General features: G+C 32.0%; 1 protein-coding gene across 1 annotated transcript in view; it reads right to left on the reverse strand.

Moving 5' to 3' along the window:
* LOC140451367 (SET and MYND domain-containing protein 4-like) overlaps nucleotides 1-23637 on the reverse strand; it is a 60218-nt gene that overhangs the window by 1350 nt on the left and 35231 nt on the right. Inside the window, exons 5-11 of the mRNA XM_072545127.1 lie at nucleotides 23156-23306; nucleotides 22842-23009; nucleotides 15700-15994; nucleotides 9730-10016; nucleotides 6797-6977; nucleotides 4613-4763; nucleotides 3209-3334 (exon numbers count right to left, since the gene is read on the reverse strand). Coding sequence (XP_072401228.1) covers nucleotides 3209-3334; nucleotides 4613-4763; nucleotides 6797-6977; nucleotides 9730-10016; nucleotides 15700-15994; nucleotides 22842-23009; nucleotides 23156-23306 — 1359 coding nt within the window. The remainder of the gene's footprint in view (nucleotides 1-3208; nucleotides 3335-4612; nucleotides 4764-6796; nucleotides 6978-9729; nucleotides 10017-15699; nucleotides 15995-22841; nucleotides 23010-23155; nucleotides 23307-23637) is intronic.

A 23637-nucleotide genomic window follows, 5' to 3' on the forward strand; every position in this document is an offset into this window, starting at 1 on the left:
AAACCACGGAATAGGCTAAACATCTTAAAAGATAAACTGCCCTACTAAGCGAAAAGGGGGTATCTACAATTTTTTCCAAAAATGAGATATTCATGTCTAGTCAATAATTACACCTTATTCTAATACTAAAGCGAATTGGTCGTATCTACTTTACAAATATTATATATTTTAGGCTATATATTTAGGAGTATCTCCAAAGCGTACCTTATATACTAAGCAATTTGGCGGTAACTACTGATACTAGGCAATAATGGATGTATCTACACAAACTTATGCAGTTACGGCTGGAACTGCTTAGTACACGTCACTTATTGCCAAAATCGCTTAGTAATGCATTTTATTACAATCTAATTTTTGTGTTTATGGATAGAAAGTCGTGTAAAACATTTTTTTTATTTCAGATGAGTAAAAGTAGAGGAAAAAGGTTGTGTGACTTAGCTATGGCCAGCTCAACATACAGTAGTGTAGTGGTGTGGAATGGGAAAATATTGAAAATGCGCCAATTGTTTTATTAGAGAATAGTGATATTCAAATTCCAGCAAATTCTGTTGATACAATAATAATCCGAAGTGGAAATTGAAACGTCAATAAACGTATTTTAACCTTTAATTGTGGCTTATTCCCATTTAAATATAAATTAATTTAAAATGCCACAAGAAAATAGCTTCAGAACGATACAATAAACATTACAAATTTGCTTTCAGATTCAGAAACTTTCATAGAAGTTGAAGTAAATACGTTGGAACTACCTGATTTGGGAACAAATATGACAATGGAGGTCGTACTGGAGAATAATCCTGAATTAGACATCGATATAATCGTAAAAATGAATTTGAGCCTGTCAGTTTAGAAGATGGTTGAAGAGAAATTGAAGAAATAAATGAAAAAGAAATAGACAGACGCTTTACTAAGAAAGGGGAACAACGAAGACGTAAAAAATTTAAATATTCAATTAGAGAAAGAAAAATAATTAAACAGAATAAACTAAGGGATTCACGTTCTGTTAGGGATGGATGTGGTAATAACTGTAAGAAAACATGTAACACAAAAATAAATCAGGAAAGAAGAATTGATATAAACAATCAGTTCTGCCAGACAGACAAACCTAAAATGTAAAACTGTTGGATTAGATTCTCGAAGATCGAATACTCTAAGCTACTTTTTAAAAACGGCAGACAGAGAATGTAAGTCAGTTTTTAGAACCTTTTTTCTTACAACTCTATTGTTTCACAAAAATAATGATAAAATTCTACAGAGGTTTTGTAAATCTTCGAACTCATTACTCTCTCCAAAGTCACATAAAAACCGTGGAAGTCTACCTCATAATAAATTGGATCATACAGTAATAGAAAAACATATAGAATATTTCAACCCATCGATATCTCATTATCGTAGGGAGCATGCACCCGAGCGACGTTATTTACCAAGTGATGTAAACATCAAAGATATGTTTAGCAATTTTCAAGTGAAGAATCCTAAAATAACTTGTTCTTATAATTTATACCGCTCAATAGTACAAAAGTTAAATATATATTTTGTAACATTGGGTCACGAAGAATGCAAAATGTGTGAGCATTTTAAAGTCCATCCACACTCTGAAGAAAATTTACAAAATGATTGTATCCAGTGTCAGAGGTGGTCCAATCATATAAAAAAGAGTAAAGATGCACGTCTGCTGTACAAAGAATATGCCAATAAGAAACCAGAAGAAGGAGAAATTATATATTCCGTTGATTTGGAAAAAGTAATAATGCTACCCTGGTGCGACATGTTTAAATCGGTTATATTTACTCAAAGATTGATTGCTTATAACGAAAGTTTCGTTCCGGTAGGGACTAAAAACAAAAACATTAAACCTGTAGCTGCAATTTGGCACGAGGCAATTCAATGGCGAAAAAAAGAAGATATAATAAGTACCTATCACAAATTCTTAATATTCCAGAGAGATGCGAAAAAAATTGTTCTATGGGTAGATAATTGTACTTCTCAAAATAAAAACTGGGCGTTTTTTACATTTTTAGTTTATATAATAAATTTAATTGATATTTCTGCTGAAGTAATAGAAATAAATTACTTCGAACCAGGTCACACATTTATGAGTGCCGACGCATTCCACCATGAAGTAGAAAAATCTCTACGAAAAACTAAGAAAGTTTACGACTTTCCAAATTTTAAAAAAGCTGTTCTACAAGCTAATTCTGGGCGGGTTATAGTTTTGGAAATGGAACTACGTGATTTCTATGACTGGCAGGATTTTTCATCCGATTATAAACTTAAAAAAGCACATAGTTAGCGGCCATATATTCAGGATATTGTTCAAATCACAGCCCACGGGAGGGGATCAATGTCACTAATTTATAAAAACAATTTTAGTGGCCCTGATTTAACATTAAATTTTTTGAATGACAAAATTACAAAGACTGGAATAATTCCAGCCCAAGAACAAAAGAAAACCCAAGAGGCATCACAGAAGAAAGACGAAATAATATTATCTCAAAGCTTTTAGAAGCCGACAATGCCATCATGCCAAAAAATCGTTTAAATTTTTGGAAAGAAATACCTACCACTTAGTGCTTTGAGCAAAATGATGATGATTAATAATTAATTTAGTATTTGAGTTATTTTGTGGAAATTACTTTGTTATTTAAACCAAATCATTTAAAAATAAATGTGTACATGTAGATACTGTGTTTTTATCTTAGTATCTAACCTATAACCGTTTCTTAATAATGGGGGTAACTACAATTTTTTTATTAAAAAATTTAAATGGCCTAATTTTATTAATTTAAAAAAAAAACAAAAAAAACTACGTATATTTTTAATTTAAACTCAAATATTATACACAAAACAACAATGCGAATAAACGAAATCTAAATACCTTCTTAACTTAAAACAATGTAAATTACAGATACCACCTTTTCGCTTAGTAGGGCAGTATAGCACTTTAAAAACTCTATAGTTAATATAATATTTACTATAATATTGCAATTTAATTTCAGCACACTGTTGCTAGTTCCAGCAATGAGTCCGATTTAATTACCAATTTTTATGCCTCTTTTTGTTAGTTTTTTTTTTTCGTATTTCACTAGGAAATGGATATTACGGTATAAATTATATACGATACAAGGTTATGTTCAATAACTATGTGTTCTAACAAAGTTCCACAAGATTTTTCGACAAAACACATGATACTCCAAATTTACTTTACCTGATTCTACATAATAGCTATAAAGTCTGTAATAAACTTCTTCAAAATCCTTATGATGTTTGTAAAGTATTTTTTCTCTAATTTTCAGACACTTTATTAAAAGTAAAAGTTGATTGGCATCGTCACCTGTAGAAAAAAACATATCTAAATATAGAGTCAATTTAATATATATAGTTGGGCTGAACACATCATTCGCTATATACAGGTTGCGTGAAACAGTGAATGGTACTAATTAATCGGTACAAATCTGTGCCAAACCTTTCAACTTTAAACAAAAAGAGAAATCAAACTATTTCTACCTGGCTAAACCGAATTCAAACCGAAACAGAGTAGTGGCTATACCCCTCTGAGGAGACCTAAAGAGGTCGAAATATGTATAAGCGGCTGTCGCTGCCCTGTATCAAAACAAAAATCACTATCACTATCCATTATGCTGTTGTTTAAGTTACTTTCAACTAAAATAGTTATATCATAAGAGCAGCATGAAATACTTTTTAGGAGATCCAGTTTAATACGTAGACCACCTACATTTTGACCCGTTTTTTGTTTAGCTACTACCACGGTTTAACCTCCCCAGCAGATGTTATTTCCATTCATTCCTTTTTAGCAGCCTTGTATGCACCTTGTTTCATTTTTGTCCAGTCCTTGGAGATCTTGAATGTGGTTCCATGAAGTTTATCTTCAGATTTAAGCGCTAATTTAACTGTGGCAGCATTACATATCGTCGGTCAGATAGCCAAGCGAGCCAGGCGGCCAGTTCTCATTCGCTTTACTGTCAAATGGTTAAGTGGATGTTGGTTCAAGCCCTGGCTCGGTGTACAGAAAAATAAAAAAGGCTAACGCAGCAGTTTAAAATTCTAAAACGAATCTGCGGCTTAGACTAGAATATGCTGGTATCTGATCGGCCTATGGTGGAGTAGTACGGCAAGAGATAAGGGCTTGCGGCTCGGTGATACTCCCCCATAGATCCCTACCAGAAGGGCGTGGCGCCTAAATACCGGTATATATATATATATATATATATATATATATATATATATATATATATATATATATATATATATATATATATATATATATACATATGACTTTGATAGGCCTATTCTTAAGTCGAGTTTATAACTGACTTGTGACAGCAGATTTGAATTGTTTTATTTACAGCAGATTTTCGTAAAATTTTCAATAATTTTAATCAATTTTAATGCCTGGAATTTATGAAAGTGCCCAAAAAGAATTTCCATAACGACAACTATTACTTTAGTGTTAGATTTGTTGGAGAAAGTATATTTATAAACTAATAATGGAAAGTAATCATTTATATCATCTAAACTGGCATTTCATTATTTGAAATTTAACTAAATGGGTGTCTTAGTACCGTTTTTTTGGTATTACTAGAGTACTTACTTTGTAAATATTTCTGAGCTTCATTGTTAATCTTCCTAAAGGGTTTGACGGAATATTTATCGCCACAATTAAGGCAAAAGCTGTGGAGAGTATTTTGTAATTCGGGAATCAAGCCTTTGCATTTCGGACACAAATAACTATCCAGCATATCCTAAAAATATTTTAGAATTTAATAACAATTAACCAAAAAAAAAAGACGTAATAACGAAATATGTCTCAAATAAATTTTCAAAATGTATTTTCGGCTAAGTTACAAGTTCAGAAGTCCATACTGGAAGACCCTGTATATATTCAAATGGGAAGGATAATGATGTTACATTAAAAGTATATATGTTAATGACTAGAGCGCGGATTATATGCAAATTGCATACACGTGCATATTTTGTAAAAAATGCATATTTTGAGAACATTTTAATTTACCTGCATATTATGGTCATCTTTATACCCAAAAATTATATTTAATAGTTACCTCTGATAACGCCCAAGAATTTAAGGAATTTCCAAGTTGAATCTGTTATCGAAAATGCTACTATTGTTAGAAAATTGACAATCCCATACCATTTTAAGGAGGTTTTTATGACTGTATAATACGGTTGTTGGTTTGCACATTAAATATTGGGTAGGCATAACTAGACTCAAGGTTAGTATTTTCAGTTTGTCGAAAAGCTTTGGTGTGTTCACACATATATATATATATATATATATATATATATATATATATATATATATATATATATATATATATATATATATATATATATATATATATATATATATATATATATATATATATATAGCGAGTTTTGAATGGTTTTAAAAATGGCGAAAATAGTAAAAGTTGCGACGTGGATTAAGGGCATTTCCGAGTTAGAATTTAGTGGAGAAAAAGTTTTTTGCAAAGTCTGTTCAAAAATAATTGTTTGTGAGAAAAAGTTCCAAAAAAGTTATTTACAAAGGCATTGCAACCAAACCATTCCTGATGAGTAGACAATCAGAAAGAAAAATGTTCATTCGGTCTACGAGACAGTTCTTCGGGAAATAAAATCTTCAATTGGCGAGAAAAACTTCTACATCGTTGTTAATGAAAGTACCGATGCTTGTGGCATATATATCGCACATCTGATGATTGGAGCATTTCAAGAAAATAATTCTACAAACGCATACTTAATAGCTTCGAAGTAATCGGACAAAACCAATAATGTGACGGTATTAAGATTCTTACAGCAGTCTCTATCAATCTTCTTTCTTCCAAACCCAGTGCCAGAAGAAAAGTTGGTGGTGCTTGTATCTGATGCCGCACCCTATATGATAAAAGTAGGGCAGAACCTTAAAGTATTTTACATCAATTTGGTGCATGTTTCTTGCACATGTCTTCTACACGGGATAAACTAATTTCAAATGCTATAAAACTATTCATCGAAGCCCCTCTAACAGTGCAGATGTATAGGGAGACACTGCCTGGAGTTAGTTTAACACCAGAACCTGTAATTACCAGATGGAGAACGTGGATTAACGCAGCTATATTCTACGCTGAACATGTTGATGCCGTTAAAGAGTTAATTTTGAACATGGAGGACGAGGCTCAGAGTGTAGTTCAAAGTAAGGACTTGTTACAAAACGCAAGTGTAACTAGAGATTTACGTTTTAATAAAATTAATTTTGGCTTTATACCAGATATGATCACATCGTTAGAGAGTGGACATTTAGTTTAAGAGAGTCCATTAGTACCATTGAAACTTTTATGGCTAAGTGTGGCAACGTTCCGGGTAAAGTTGGAGATCAAATAAGGCGCAAAACGTAAGTGAATTTAACAAAGAATGAAGGGTTTAAACTTTTTAAAATAGTCAAAAATATCTACGAAAATAAGTCTTCTGACGAACATGTTAAATGGCCTTATAATATACTGCCAAAACTTCAATATGGTCCAATAACATCAGTAGACGTTGAAAGAACCTTTTCTATGTCAATATTTGTGCATATTTTCATGAAAAAATATGCATATATATGCGCATATTTTTTCAAAAAAATGTTGCATATATTCCGCGCTCAATTAATGACCGATGATAAAGTTGCACGTCCCTACTGTTATGTACCTTAGAACACTGTGGAATAAACATTATACATACGAGCAACGTTTTAGTAACGTAATGTGATAGTTTTAGATATTTTAACGCTTCCACTTACCACTTCTTTTGAAGGATCGCTGCATATAATACATTTGCATTCAAAATGGTACAAGCTCTTGCACGCTATCTGACGCTGTTCTCGATTCATTCCACGGTAATCGATACCGTAACAGTTATATACCTCTTCGTTTTCTTGTATATCTTCTAGAGCTTTGACAATTATCGTATCACAGATAAAACTAAAAAAAAAAACAGATAAAACTAAAAAGAAAAAAAAAACAAACATTGAGTAGTAATCACTGACATATTGTATGTAATGGATAGAATCCTCAAAGAGTATGATTTCGCAGACGATTTAATAATACACTAGTTTTAATGCACTAGAAAATATTTTCAGTGAAATAGAGAATTCTTCGAATAAATCGATGGGTTAACAATGAGCTGTCATTTAAATCAGGTAATTACAAATCTTTGTGTGAAAAAACTCAAACAACAAGTCATAAAATTAGCACATAAAAAATTATTATGTTCTAGCAACCATAAAAGTGCTATTGATGGCTCGTTTACTACTGAAAACGGAATATTCTGTTCGAAAATATTTCAAATATAAAACTTGATATTTTTTTTAACACTAAAACATTAGAAACATTGACATGGTGTACAAAATTCTCTAAATTGAGCATTTGTTATAATTTTAAAATTAAATTCGAGGACTTCCAAACCGGAACTGCATCAGTTAAGTTCTGTAATTTTGTTAAAATTTTCAGGTATCTAAAATTTTAACCATATAGTTAATAAAACACAGTGATTCGTGAAATTATTCATAACAGGCTCAAAGTGAGTTATATATTAGTTAGTTTACTTTATATTATGTTGAAGACATAACCAACAAAGATACTATTTCTGTTACTTTTATTAACTATTGTTCTGTGATACGAGTGATTAAACAATCAGAACACTCGCTAATTTTCCTGGTTCGTATAGGCAACCAGTTTTACGCTATGCCATATTTAAAACTGTCTATAACAAACACAACTTTTATTAGCGATCAAGGCAATAATCCTGTAATAAAAGCACCTTTATTTTGACATATGCATGCATAGTTTTGCGTCCTTTATTTTTGTCCTTTAATAAAATACAGGACGAATGCATTTAAATTCAATTCGCGATTGAAACTGAATGTAGAGGGCAGGTCGATTGCAGTGTCATGACCGATATAAATGGTATAAACAACTAATGTTTACCATTGCTTTTGCATGTTTAGTTTGGTTTAAGATGAGTTATTTTTATCATTTAAAAATGGAAATTAGCCTAATGATATCTTTGAGTATTGTGGTGAAACAAAGAGACCATTGGTTGAAGGGGAAGCAGTTTTCAAGTGATGAATTCTTAAATTTTAACTTAAATATTTGGAACTGGCTTGTGTATTGATGAATCCAGAATCGTATTTTGTGTATACCTGGGAACCCAGAGTATAATGTTTTGTGTAATGTTTGTCTTACTACCTAATATATGCAATATTTTATATTATGCCTTATGTTTTTAATATGTTAATTTTTATTTTATACTATTTTGTGACATGTAAGTACTTTATTATATATTAACATAAATAAATAACTTGTTGAGTTTATTGTAAGATAGTTCATTTGATTACATGAAATCAACCTTAACTTGGAGAGTCACCTGTTAAAAAAGATCATAGCACATGATTTGTCTTTAAAAGATTCCGTAATAAATCATGAGGAAAAAACCTCACGATACTATCCCAACATGGTAAGTATTTGTATTTCTGTTATTCAAGAAAATAAATTATGTATTCTTGGTATGTTATTGACTTAATGATAGTGGTATTTTCTTTTTATTCTTTTTCCTCAAGTTTTCCAGTTTAGGAAAGAGAAATAGAGAAATATCTTTTGTCGATCTTGAATTGCATTGAGGAACAGAACAATATCGATTTGATTTAAAATACTTTAACGTAGTCACAGTATATTGCTTTATAAAGAATATTCTTTGGCAATATACTGTGACATAGTCATAATGCTGAAATTTACTAAAAAAATTTAATAATTCTATTCAAATCAACAGCTGTCTGGTTTGTTTATACCAGTTTTAGTAGTTTAAATTTATTCCGCTAGAGGTCAGATACTTTGTTTTCAATCGCGAATACAGGCCAGAGAACTTTTATTTAAGGATCCCTTTTTATGACGTAACCTGTCAAATTACGTGTAAAAGGGAGACATACATCTAACTTCACTTTTATTTATATGGATATTTGATCAAATTTGTTGTGTTCTCTTTTATTTAAGGAATATTGTTATTTGTATTATTATTATTCTCAATTAGTAAATCTTCATGATTATTGTTTTTCGTTATACCGATAATATTAATAAGTAACAACTCTATGTCTTTATCATTTGCGCCATTTAAACTATATAGCATTATCTCTAATGGTTCTTCCACATTGTAATATGAGTATTATGGATTATAAAATTCGTTAAATCAAAATTTAATTAAATTGAACATTTTACTGTATTCAATGATCTTATTTTAATTTTTAATTTTAACAAATAGGAGCTTATGGGCATTTATAGGTTATTTATATTATACAAAAATATTTAATGTCATTTGTCAAAATAAAAGATTTCTTTAAAATATTAGAAATAAATCCTGTTTTAGACATGAAGTATTTTGTACTTTAGTAACGTATCCTGTAATAAAGGTGGCTGTCATTAATTACCTCTGTGAAACCAGGCTTTACCAGGAAATTAGGAAAAAGAAATGCAGTTTAGAATTTGATAATCATTAATTATACCAATATTTAATGTATTTAATGTGAATATTTATTCATTGTAATGTTACTGTATATTCTTGTAATGTAATGTAATAATATTGTTCCTGTGTCAGTGGCCTAGGTTGTCGAGACGCCTAAAGCTAACAAAAAAAAATCTTCCCTTTTAATAACCCACAAACCCAAAAAGAAAGTATACTCACAAGTTCGTTACGTTTGGTCGGCACGAATGATTCATAATACTAACGGATGGAAACATTCCACAGGCTATCGTTATTAAAATATCCGGAAAAAGCAGATCTGTCGAAGAGTACGTCCAGTGTTCGATAATGCTGGAGTTACACGAGAGTTGAGCGATATGTTTCGTGATGAGACCACCGATGAATTGAACGAGCACAGTGGGATCGTTTTTCGGACAATTTTTCTGCTTCAGAAACCATTTGAAAAAGTCTGTGTATTTTTTTAAATAAGTTACTACGATGGCTGCCATCTGAAATAAAAAAACACTCTGTATTACATATTATAACAAATTTTTATACGCTTCCAAATATATTCACAACCAAAATTGTGCCGAAATACGACTGGCCTTCTTCTTTCTCTATCGCTATTTTACGATCCTTTAACCAATGAATTTGGTTAAAAATGTTCTAAAACACATGTAAGCTGTTTTGGTTACTTTTGTAAGTATATAGGACAGTTATTTGTCAGTAATGTAATATAATTTATAAACTAGGTTGTAAGTCAAAAGTCATTTGACTGTGAGTTCCATATTTTCATTACTTTTAAAAGTTCTTGAGCATATGGAAATCAGAAAAATCAACTAAAATAAGAAACTAACTACTTTAGAATCAAGGATTTCAGTGATTCTATTTGTGATGAAGCACTATCTTAAAGATGGAATTTACTTGAATTATGTCTAATATAGTGAAGTTCCCAAAGTACCTTGCCAAAGTTCCCGAAGTTTCAGAAGTACCCCAAAAAATGTGAAATGTATATATAGGAGCATCTACAGGAAGAAACTGGACAAATTTACTACAGAAGTGAAGGTAGTCCTTAAAATAAATGTAGAAGGGGTACATGAATGTTTTGTGTTTAAAATAGAATAGAAATATGCTTTATTGTCACTGAAAATTGTACAATTTTATGGACAAGCTTAAAAAAAGCCAGTAAAATAAAAATAATTTAAAATTTACTGAAATTACATAAATCGTCAATATCACAAAATAAAAGCAATCCATTGCAAAATTTAAATAAACTGCAAATTGCATAATAAAACCTTACGAACTAATAGATTTCAGTTGCTGCATGTGACACCCAAAAATATATAAAAAATACTCTAGTTACTTGTACATAAACGTACTGTAATTTCTTAGTTATTCGTTAAGAAGCTTTTTCACTGAATAATACGGTCTTTCAGATAGATAAGCTTTTGTCATTTTACGGAACTTTAGGAAAGGCAGAGTTAAATTGCAAAGGGAGATGGTTGTATATTTTTTTGTCGAATATAATATAAATTTCTTTACTAACTCAGTGGACAGGATCGGTAAATACTCATCAAAGGTTGAATTATTGGTGGAGTAGTAATTATTAGGTCTTGCTGGAAAAACATGAAGGTGTTTACGAATTAGCAAACAGTTTCTAAAATATATAAACAGGGAAGAGTTAAAATCCCGTGGTTTTTGAAGTAGCTTTTGCAATGTGTTATTCTACTAAGGCAAAAATGATACCGTATTGCTCTTTATGTAATTTAAAAGTAACATCAGATTGGGCAGCTGTACTAGAACCAAAAAAAAACAAGACCATATCGAAGATGAGACTCAAACAAAGAAAATATGTTATTTTTGAAGGTGCTAAATTGATTTTTTTCGAAACAGATCTTATTGCATAGCAGGCTGAGGCTAGTTTCTTAATTAACAAATCAATATGAAGGGACCATTTAAGGTTGCTATCTATAAAAATTCCAAGAAATTTTACAGAATCAACGATACTGATCTGGCTGTTATTAAGAAGCAAGGGTTGAAGAGCTTCTTTATAGGATACTGCTACTATCTTCTTCTGCTTCTTAGCCTTCTGTCGTCCATGTTTGGACATAGGCCTCTCCCAACTCCTTCCATCGGTCTCTATCCTGAGCAACATATTTCCAATTTGTTCCGGCTATTCTTTTAATATCATCAACCCATCTCATCTGTGGTCTTCCTCTTGGTCGTTTACTTTCGTAAGGTCTCCAATGTTGTATTGTAGTATTCCAACGTTGGTCTTTTTGTCTAGCAGTGTGGCCCGCGGAGCTCCATTTAAGTTTGGCAATTTTTGTTGCTATGTCCTCGACTTTTGTTTTGGATCTTACCCAGTCGTTCCTCTTTTTATCTGACAGTCGTATACCTAACATTGCTTTTTCCATTGTTCTTTCTGTTGTGGCTAGTTAATTCATGTTTGCCTTGGTTAGGGTCCAGGTTTGACATCCATATGTCATGATAGGAAGGATGCATTGGTTGAACACTTTGCTCCTCAAATATTGGGGTATTTTGCGGTTCTTAAGTATCCAACTAAGTTTTCCAAATCCTGCCCATGTTAGTCTTGCTCTTCTAGTAATTTCCGCACTTTGGTTCTCTTTGTCAAGTCTCAGGATTTGGCCTAGGTAGATATATTCCTGGATTTGTTCTATCTCACTGCCATTTATAGTTATACGTCTGGGGTCATCTGTGTTTGTCATTATTTTTGTTTTTTTTTTTCATATTCATTTTTAGACCGACGTATTGGGAGCTGGCTGCTAGTTCTCCCATCATAATTTGCAGTTCCTCGAATGTGCTCGCTATAATCACTACGTCGTCAGCGAATCTGAGGTGGTATAACTTGTTGCCATTAACGTTAATGCCATAGGTAAACCAATTTGTAGTTTTGAAGACGTCTTCTAGGGCTAGGTTGAAAAGCTTTGGCGATATTACGTCTCCTTGTCTCACTCCTCTCTTAATGGGGATGGGATTTGTATTTTCGTCTAGTTGTACGATCATAGTTGCATTTTCATATATATTATGTATTAGTTGCTTATATCTCGAATCTATTCTACAACTATTAATAGCTTGTTCTATGGCCCACATCTCGATACTATCAAACGCCTTTTCATAGTCGACGAAGGCATGAAATACGGGTAGTTGGTATTCATTTGCCTTCATAGCAAATGAAATGAATGCTACTGTCTTATCCACGTTAAAAGGAAGTAAATTAAAGCCGGACCAGGTTATTTTAAGTAGATCAGAACTTATATTTGCATGAAGAGTTGCAATATTAGAGTTCCTCCAAGTGATACTTGCATTATCAGCAAAAAGAAAAAAATTTCCATCGATTTTTAAGTTAGTGATGTCATTTATAAAGATAAGGAAAAGTAGAGGATACAGTACTGAACCTTGTGGTACTCCACATACAATGCTTTTGTGACTAGAGTCAGTATCATTTGCTCTAACTAGTTGTTTCCTATTCCTCAAGTAAGATTGGAATCAATTTAAAGAAATACCTCGAATTCCGAAGAAATTTAGTTTTTTTATCAAAATGTCGTGATTTACATAATCAAAAGCTTTGGCATAGTCACAAAAAAGTGGTAGTGTAAAGATTATTGTTTAGTGCTTGATCGACCTCATGTAGTACAGAAAACGTAGCATCACTGGTACATGTATTACATAAAAAGCCGAACTGACTTTGTGATAAAATGTTGTTTTCAACGAAATAGGACAAAATCGTGTTTTTATAAGTGTCTCAATAATTTTGGTTAGGACCGGTAGTAAGGCAATAGGTCTATAGTTGCAGACATTCGATTTTTCACCACCCTTGTGAAAAGGAATAATAATGACTGTCTTTAGGCTTTGCTTAGGATATGCTTGCAAATTTCCTCAGCAAAGTAAAACTATTCTGCTTAAACACATTCTACAAGAAAAAGATGAAGAGAAAATGGACGTGGCACAGCCCAGACGGCAAAGTAAAAAATAAAATTGACTTTATTCTCTCTAACTTCAAAAACATTGCTAAAGATGTTACTGTATTAAATTCTGTCAACACTGGTAGTGATCATCGATTAGTTTCATATTGCATAGATCATCTGGTGCGAATAGAAGTAAATACGAAATTCGATAGAAGAAAATTATTAACACAGGATAAATTACCAAACATAAAAGCACTCGAAATGAATCAAGAGGAATATCAAAGTGAACTAAAAAAGAGACTAGAACCTCTACCAGTATTCAACACGAAAGATATAAATGAAATAACACAAAAATTAACGAATGACATAACATCAACTGCAAAAAAGATCTGTGGTAAAAATAAAAATCCGAGAAAAACGAAATTGAAACAAACAGCACTGGATTTAATGGAAGTAAGAAGAAGATCATCGAAAGAATCACCAGAGTATAAAGCTATCAACAATAAAGTTAAAAAGAGCATAAGGTCAGACTTGCGAGCCTATCAAACAAAATAAATATTGCAAACCATCTAAACCAATAGAAACATGAGAGTATTGAAATCAAAGATAACTCAAATCAAAAACCAACAGGGGAATACGGTAAGGAAAAAACTCAAATAATCAAGGAAATACAAACGTTCTATGAGAATCTGTATACATCTACTATACAGAACCCCGGAACAGACCATAGAACAATTCTAAACGTCGGCTCGGAAACTCTCCCTAAAATAAATTCTTCGGAAATTAGACATGCCTTATAGCAAATGAAAAATAAAAAAGCTACAAATTGCTAACAAGAATAATAACCAACCGCATAACACAAAAACTTGATTTATATCAACCGGTTGAACAGGCGGGATTTAGAAAAGGGTTTGGTACTAACGATCACTTACAAACCATTAGAACACTGGTAGAAAAAACCACAGAATATAATGTACCTCTACATATGGCATTTATTGACTTTCACACGGCTTTCGATAGTATTAAAACTTGATCCTTTTTGTCAGCCCTGAGGGATGTTCGAATAGACTCACGGTACACTACACTTATTAAAAACATTTTTGAACAGACCACATTCCACATCAAAATCAATGAAGACAAAAAAACTGAAAAAATGCGTCTACTATTTCACCAAAGCTTTTTACCTTAGCAATGGAAAATGTATTCAAACAGCTCGACTGGGAGCAAAAAGGTCTAAACATTGATGGTGTACGTTTGAGTCATTATAGGTTTGCGGACGACATAGTATTATTTAGTAGAGATATCAAGGAACTGGAGCAAATGCTCAAGGAATTAAATCAGCAGTCAAATAAAATAGGTCCTAAAATTAACCTTCAGAAAACAAACATAATGAGTAATTTACAAACATATATTGTTATTGGCAATGTCAGTCTTGAAAATGTAGACCACTATATATATCTTGGACATACCATTAAAATCGACAAAGAAAACTAAAGAGCCGAAATAAAAAGACGCATACAATTGTCTTGGGTAGCTTTCGGCAAGTAAAGCTTTATCTTGAGGAATAAAGATATACCACTGTGAAAGCTCAAGTGGCAATGGGTCGGACATGTTGCCCGAGATAATCCCGAAAAATGGACACAGAGATTAACAAACTGGAGACCAAGAAACAACAGGCGAGAGGTTTTGGGAGATTTAGGAAAATTTTTATGTATAGTCCATCAGTACTACAGGAAGATTTGCTTTTGATACTATTGATTGTTTGGATCCGTTCAGATTTATCAACTGGTCTTATAAAGAATGAATTCGAGACCTTTTTTGAATTGGAGAGATAGGAAATAGTATCTTGTTGTGGCAAAATAGTTGATGTTATATTTTTATTCACATTAACGAAGTATACATAAGTTTGGAACAGAAAATGTTTGAGCTGTGTTAGTTTTATTTCGAAGATCGTTATTATGGACCAAGGTTCTTTTGCAACATTTTTAGAGCTTCCCAGACGATTTTGATAGTACTTACTACTACTAATACTACATAATTGGGTTCAAAGAATATTGATGGCACTTCTAGTAAAAATGAGAAATCTCTGAAAGTGTCGATTTCATATAAAACAAATAAAATGGAAATAAAAATCTTAGTATTAGTATGAATAGTAATGATATTTTTACATTGTGAATTTGGATGTGGATACAAAGTATGAAGTCAAAATTTCAGTTTTAAATTATACTTAGAGAGACATATTAAAAATAAAAAAAAAACTTACCAAAATATACGGCGCAGCGTTTTTACTCTTATAAATATTCGAAACCAACCTATTAAAATAAGCATAATTATCATTTTTATCACCGAATTTCTTCAAGTCTTCTTTACAGTCGCCTTTTATAGTCTGAAAACCGGACTTCACTCCTTTCAACACGGCTTTGAAAGCTGGGAAAGCTATGCCTAAATCGTACCAAATATTGGCTTGCATTCCTTCGCATTCCCATTTGTGGCCTTCGTTCCAGGAGGTCGTCCTACATTTCTCGTTACAGTATACGCACAGCGTACAACCGGTACACCTGAAACGTACAATTATGAACTTCGTGAAGAATATAATACGGACGTGTTCACGAATCTTTCGAACAATGCTTCAATAATAATTGATTCAATTGGTATTTATTCAGGAAATTTGGGTGAACATATACAGGGTGTTTCAAAAAAAGGTAACCCCGTCTCTAGGGTAGGTAAAAAACTGAAAAATAATTGGGGTTTGCTTAGTAAAAAACTACTGGCAACATTGTAATGAAATTTTATACGAATATGTTTTGGAAGCTGATACATCCCATGAATATGTTTTTATATCTGATTCTCATAGAGGGCGCTAGTTACACGGATCGTACTAAGTATTAGTCAATATAACTTTTTTAGGAGTATAATTATTAATCAAAATTTCAAGTAAACTTAAACATCATTCAATTTTACACGAAAAAGGTACTCTTGGTAAAACTCGATACTGTGTACCGTTTTCGGAATATTTTGATTTGAAAATTATGAAGTAATAATTGATGCTGGTATAAAATAGTTAGTAATTAAACAAAACTCACAAGAAGAAAATTAAATTAATGACTAAGAACATAAAATAAAATTCAATTACAGTAAGTATTCAAAGTGTCCTCCGTTTTCGCGAATACACAAGTCTATTCTTTTTTCTAAAGATTCCATTAACCTTCTAAACGGTAGGGGATAAGCTATGATGTCATTAAATTGACGTTGAATTCTTTCTTCCAATTCTTGGCGTGAATTTACCTCTGTAGCATAGACTTTTTCCTTAATATACGACCAAACTGCGTAGTCCAAAGGGTTAAAATCGCATGACCGAGGAGGCCAATGAATCGGAGCTTCTGCACCTCTACCAATCCATCGATTCGAAAAATGATTACGAGACCTTCTATCAAAGTGTGGTGGAGCTCCATCGTGCATAAAAAATAAAGATCTTCGCTCGTTTAGCGTTAAATCTTCTAATATCTCGAATAAGGAATTGTTTAAAAAATCAAGATACATATCACCATTTAAATTTCCAGGTAGAATATGATAACCTATTAATTTGTTACCTAAAGTTTGGTGCCCAAACATTAACTTTAAATGAGTGTTGGTAATGTGATACCCTTTTGACTCGTGGATTCTCATCACACCAGTAGTGTGCATTATGGGAGTTAAACATACCTTGTCGCGTAAAGGTGGCCTCGTCCGTAAAAAGAATGCATTTTAAAAAATTTGGATTGTGGGCTGTCCTTTGTTGCAATGTTTCACAAAAATCCATTCTAACCGGTAGATCATCTGGCAAGAGCTCTTGGACTTGTCTGTAATGATAAGGATGTAATTGCTGTTCTTTAAGTATCCGCCAAGTACTTGAAGAAGAAGTATCTGTATGTCTTGCTATATTCCTTACGCTAACTGTTGGATCTTGACCAAGTAAATTTAAAATATTATTTTCTTTATTAATTGTTCTTGTTGTTCTTGGTGTACCAGAATTTATTTTATTTGGTCTCACATTCCCAGTTTCTCGACAACGTCGTTCAACGGCTCTAAATGTTTTTTTTACTTGGTAAGTTTCTTCTAGGAAACTTTTCTGCATAACGTGTCACAGCTGCACTAGAACATCCTAAACATGCGCCTAAGGTTAATAACATGTCAGTGTATTCAACATTTGAGAACATTTTGATTTGATTTTACAAATAACAAGGTTTCAAAACTCTAATTATTGTTGATTTATCGTCATAACAATCAATAAATGTCAGATTTCCATGGCACACTTGAAGAAAATAGAGGTATACCTATTAGAACTTTATCATTACTACCAGCATCAATTATTACTTCATAATTTTCAAATCAAAATATTCCGAAAACGGTACACAGTATCGAGTTTTACCAAGAGTACCTTTTTCGTGTAAAATTGAATGATGTTTAAGTTTACTTGAAATTTTGTTTAATAATTATACTCCTAAAAAAGTTATATTGACTAATTCTTAGTACGATCCGTGTAACTAGCGCCCTCTATGAGAATCAGATATAAAAACAAATTCATGGGATGTATCAGCTTCCAAAACATATTCGTATAAAATTTCATTACAATGTTGCCAGTAGTTTCGGCAAAATCGTAAAAAATGCGTAAAATTTTTTTTCTTCAACGCCCTGTATCTTGAAAACGGATGGCGTTACAAAAATTTTTTACTAAGCAAACCCCAATTATTTTTCAGTTTTTTTACTTACCCTAGAGACGGGGTTACCTTTTTTTTGAAACACCCTGTATAAAGAATTCCATTTTTAAGTTATGACCTCAAAAAAATCCCGGAACAAATTGGCAGTATGTTGCTCAGGATAGAGATCGATGGAGGAGTTGGGAGAGGCCTATGCCCAAAAATGGACGATAAAAGGCCAAGAGGAAACCGAGATGAGAATAGAATGGTCATAAAGGACTCAAAAAATAAAAAAAAAGATAACGCAAATGATGATAAAACGACAAAAAAGATAGATAAAAATGTTAGAAAATGTAGTCACATGGAGACTAGAAACAAGGAGTATACGAAGCTACAGGAATATAGATATTGACAATAACAGAAACCAATAAGAAGGAAAAAAGGAATAAACATTGACAACAATTATATTCGCTCCGTGCAGTTGAACAAGTATCGCCATCTACAGGTTATTATATCATCACCATAAAGTTTACACCATTGAAAACATTTATAAATCTGGAGTAATAAAATCAAAAATTTGTAATGAATCGTAAATATTGTCTATGTATTAAATATTTATACAGTGAACGGCTAAATTATGGAATATTATCATTATTTCGAGAACCGTCGAGTTTTGAGGGAAATCCCGAAACAGGTCGATTTTTGTTATAAAATACCCGTGTTAAAACGTACATAGAGTAGGGATGATGTCACTGGTGTAGGTGTAGTGACGTAATCGTTAATTTTTTTAAATAGAAATCGATATAATGCGACACCTCATTTAAACGAGAAGTTAATTCTCTATTTAACGACATTACATTTTTAACTAAAATATCTTTTTAAGGGTACAAAAACATTTTTTTTTTTTTTATTTAAATTCAACTAAATTACAACTAATGATTTAATTAATAATGTACTTTAAAGTAACCACATTATGCATAATAATTATTTTAAATTAAATGTTCGAAATGCCATCCATCGGTTTCTTGACAATATACGAATCTACGGACACATTCATCAAGTACATTTCGGATGACTTCTGGGGTAATTAGACTTATTTCATGCCTAATTCTATCTTTCAAGTCCTGTCAGTTTTGGGGTCTATTGACATAAACTTTTGATTTTATGTAACCCCAAAGGAAAACGTCTAGAGGTGTTAGATCTGGCGACCTTGCTGGTCACTCTAAAACACCTCGTCTTCCGATCCACCTCCTGGGAAAGCAATGATTTAAAAATTGACGTACTTCACGTGCGTAATGCGGAGGGGCTCCATCTTGTCGAAACCAGATATTTTCACTAGGTAAATTTGGATTATTGGCATTTTGATACATGTTAGCAAGGACAGGTATAAGTTGATTTCTCAAAAAAGTTAAATAACGTTCTCCTGTTAGATTTTCTTCAAAGAAAAAATGGGCCAATGATTCTGTCATTAATGATCCCTGCCCATACATTTACTTTCTGAGGATATTGCGTGTGTGACTCAGTCATCCAATGTGGGTTTTCTTGACTCCAATATCTGCAATTTTGACGATTCACGGTACCATGTATAAAAAATGTGGCTTCATCGGAAAAAAGGATTTGATTGATGAAATGTGGATTGCGGATACATAAATCCTGCATAATTTCAGAAAATTTGTCGTCGTTTAATTCCTGATGTAGTTGAATTTTGTAGGGATGGTATTTTTCTTTGTTTTAAATACGTAATACCGATCGTTGGGAAACTCCAGCATATTCACCCATTTGTGTTGAACTACTGTGAGGATTGTCATGTACATTTAATAAAATATCAAGGTTCACATTGTCTTCAATTTTAGGACGCCCAGCGTTTGGAATATGTTTAACGTGCCCAGTTTCTCCAAATTTTCGGACTATTTTACTTACTGTTGATTGGCTGATGGGTATGTCTGGATATTTTGCGTTGAATAAATTGCATACCTCGTTCTGTGTTCTTTTTTTATCTTCGCATCCGCTAAGAATTAATATTTCTATGCGTTGTGTTTCATTTAGGTGAGCCATAATTTAGTATTCAAAAGTAAAAATTACAATTGACAATTGATGAAAATTCACAAAATCAAAACATAAACGTCAATCATTTACGTCAATAAATATTACAGTAACTATGCCACTATCACTTGCTTGAATTAACATTTGACAAAAACTTTCAGTGTTTATGAGATAACTTTTTGTATCCATTATTATTTTTGCTTTTTTAAGTATTTAATTCATACAGTTATGGCAGGAACCGATGGATGGCATTTCAAACATTTAATTTAAAATAATTGTTATGCATAATTTGGTTACCTTAAAGTACATTATGAATTAAATCATTAGTTGTAATTTAGGTGAATTTAAATTAAAAAAAATTATTTTTGTACACTTAAAAAGATATTTTAGTTAAAAATGTAATGTCGTTAAATAGAGACTTAAATTCTCGTTTAAATGAGGTGTCGCATTATACCGATTTCTATTTAAAAAAATTAACGGTTATGTCACTACACCCACACCGGTGACGTCATCCCTACTCTATGTACGTTATAAGATAATTATTTTATGACAAAAATTAACCTGTTTCGGGATTTCCCTCAAAACTCGACGGTTCTCGAAATAATGATAATATTCCATAATTTAGCCGTTCACTGTATATAAATAACGTTATCGGAGTAGTAGTTCAAAATTTGCATATTTTTACAAACACATAAGTTGGATTTATATATTATAAACATTTTACTAGCTTATTATGTATATTTTTTGAACAATGATATAATACCAATTTATATTTATTATACCAATTTATATAATTACAGAGTTTATTTGTGCTAAAAACGAGTTAACCCTTAATTTGGATTTGTATCTTATAGGCTACGTCATTTTCAAATATTCAAATTGTCTATCTCTTAAATCATTTACTCACTATTGTCTGTTAATTGTGTTGCCTATACGTCTACTAAACTCAGAAAGCTAATAGTACTGCCATCTATAGTGATCATTCAAAGTTAGTCACAATTGTTTATAAGATGGTTGCCTAGTGAACGTCGATTAGAAAAAGGCTGGTAAGTTTTATTCAGTATTAGTGTAAAAATAAGTATTTTGTTTTAATATAGGAGGTGAAGTTGTAGTATGATGATGCGTTGTGATCATACATATATGAATATTTATATATAAATATCCAAAAGTGACAATATCGAAACATTTTTTAAGCTGTATCCTATAATCTACTTTGCCAAAGGTACAGCATAAAGGAGCATTTTTGTTTTGTATCCCATAATCTACTTTGCCACATATTCAGTATTGTGAAATATTTTATATAAATATAGTGTTTCCTTGGTTTCAGCGAAATACCAATATGACATCATCAAGGTCCGAAAAAATTTTGGCATTACTTCCACCACCTTCATCTGATATAGATGATTCGAGCGATGAAGAAAATGAAAGTTATACTAAACCATCTAGAACTCAAAGTTCTGAAACAGATGAAAGTTCTGAAGTCGAAAGTTTATATTCTGAAGTTCAAGAGATTTTTGATACATTATCAGATACAGATTCAGTATCCGAAACTGAACATTCAAAACCAGAGCTATTAACACATAAATCTGCTTATAGTACGCCTAAATCTATTTGCAGTATACCTAAATCTGCTTTGAGTCCTCTAAAAACACGATCACAACATCAGATACCTGGACCATCTACATAGATTAACGACAATATTAACCAACTTAAAAGCAAACTACAAAGTAAACGCACGAAACGACAGAATTTGATTGAATACCACTGGACGAAAGAAAAATTTTAATATCCTGTGACTATTCCTGAAAATAACTTTTCTGTGGATGAATTAAAGTCATCATTAGAATATTTCAAAATGTTTTTTTCAGACGATCTATTAAGAGTTGATTGTCAACAATACAAACCTTTATTAGGTTCAGCAAACAGGCAAATCGATAAGCGTTGTTACTAAAGATGAGATAAGTGACTTCATAGCGATGCCATCATACTTGGACTACTGCAGTGTAAACTTCAGATACGATAAAATATCAGAAATAATGCCTCTCAAACAGTATCAGAAAATTCGCCGGTATATTAACTTCGCTAATAACGATCATATAAACAACGATCAATACTACCGAATTCGCCCAGTTTTGGACATAGTGAGAAGAAATTGTTGTATTGTAGAAGAAAAACGCCAGAATATCGACGAGATGATGGTCCCTTATAAAGGGAAAAAGGCTGGTTCACAACGACAGTACATAAAATCAAAACCAAAAAAATGGGGTTTTAAAATATTTGTTAGAGCCGGCATTTCAGGGTTTGCGTACGATTTCATAGTTTATGGGGGTGATGATACTTTTAGGCAGCATACTTTTTCACAAAAAGAAGAATCCTTAGGATTGATAGGGCAAAGTTGTTCTTGCTCTAACACAATCAATGAAATCACCGGCGCTCTGTGTTATCTATGTCGATAATTTCTTTTCGAGTTTTGATTTGTTTTACATTCTTCGCCGTGATTATGGAACTTTAGCACTGGGGGAATAATGAGAAAGGATCGATTAAAAAATTGTGTTTTAGAAGATGATAACTCTGAAGAAAAAAGGAAGAGGGTCGTTTTGATGAGGGAAAAAAAATACACTTAGTATTATGCCAACCAGTAAATCTTACGATTTCTATAGACAAACTAGCATTATTTAATACTTACGGAACACTACTGATGATATCTTTCAAACAGCTATAGCACTTGAACGAATAAAATTCTTTGCTTTCTTTGAAAACTGGAGCAAATATAAAAGCTTTTTCTATGAACAAAACTTCTCCTTTCGTGATGTTTTTCGCTGCAACCACGTGACGGCCTTTTTCTTTATCGTAACTAAAAAACACGGAAAAAAATTAATAACCTAAAAGAACAAACGCTGGTGTGAAAGTATTTTTTATTTGATACATATACATTTGAAGTCGACATTCAATTTTAATAACTTATATTTGTGTTATTAAAACATTATTATAAATACTCACTCCATTTTAATTTTTGAAGAGGCATACGCGAAATTCGTACTTTCTCCTTCGCTAAATTCGGGAAGATCATTCAAATTATCACGATGCACCTCAGCGGGTTTACATTTTATCTTCGACTTTTTCATCTGCTCTAATTTTTCGAAGTGCTTATCTAAAAGTGAGACAGAAGTTCTTTATTTTCTACAACTTACAAATTACACGTTATCGATAACCAATAACCTTTATAGTGCAAGCTGTAGATACAAAAATGAATTATTGCGAGCATTAATTAGTGAATTTTATTAGTGAAAATACAAAAATATTTTCAGCTATTTTTATAGCCCGGTATAGGAACCAGTCAAAAGATGGCATGAATATTTCAGTGAGTCTCTAAGAGCAGCCCCAACACTACCAGAAGATGCACAAAATATAAACAAAATGTAAACTAATATTTACGAACTAAGAATTAAGATAATCAAACAACTCTTCCGAAGGACCTGGAG

This window comes from Diabrotica undecimpunctata, chromosome 9 (genome assembly GCF_040954645.1).
Source record: "Diabrotica undecimpunctata isolate CICGRU chromosome 9, icDiaUnde3, whole genome shotgun sequence".
Taxonomy (NCBI): Eukaryota; Metazoa; Arthropoda; class Insecta; order Coleoptera; family Chrysomelidae; genus Diabrotica; species Diabrotica undecimpunctata.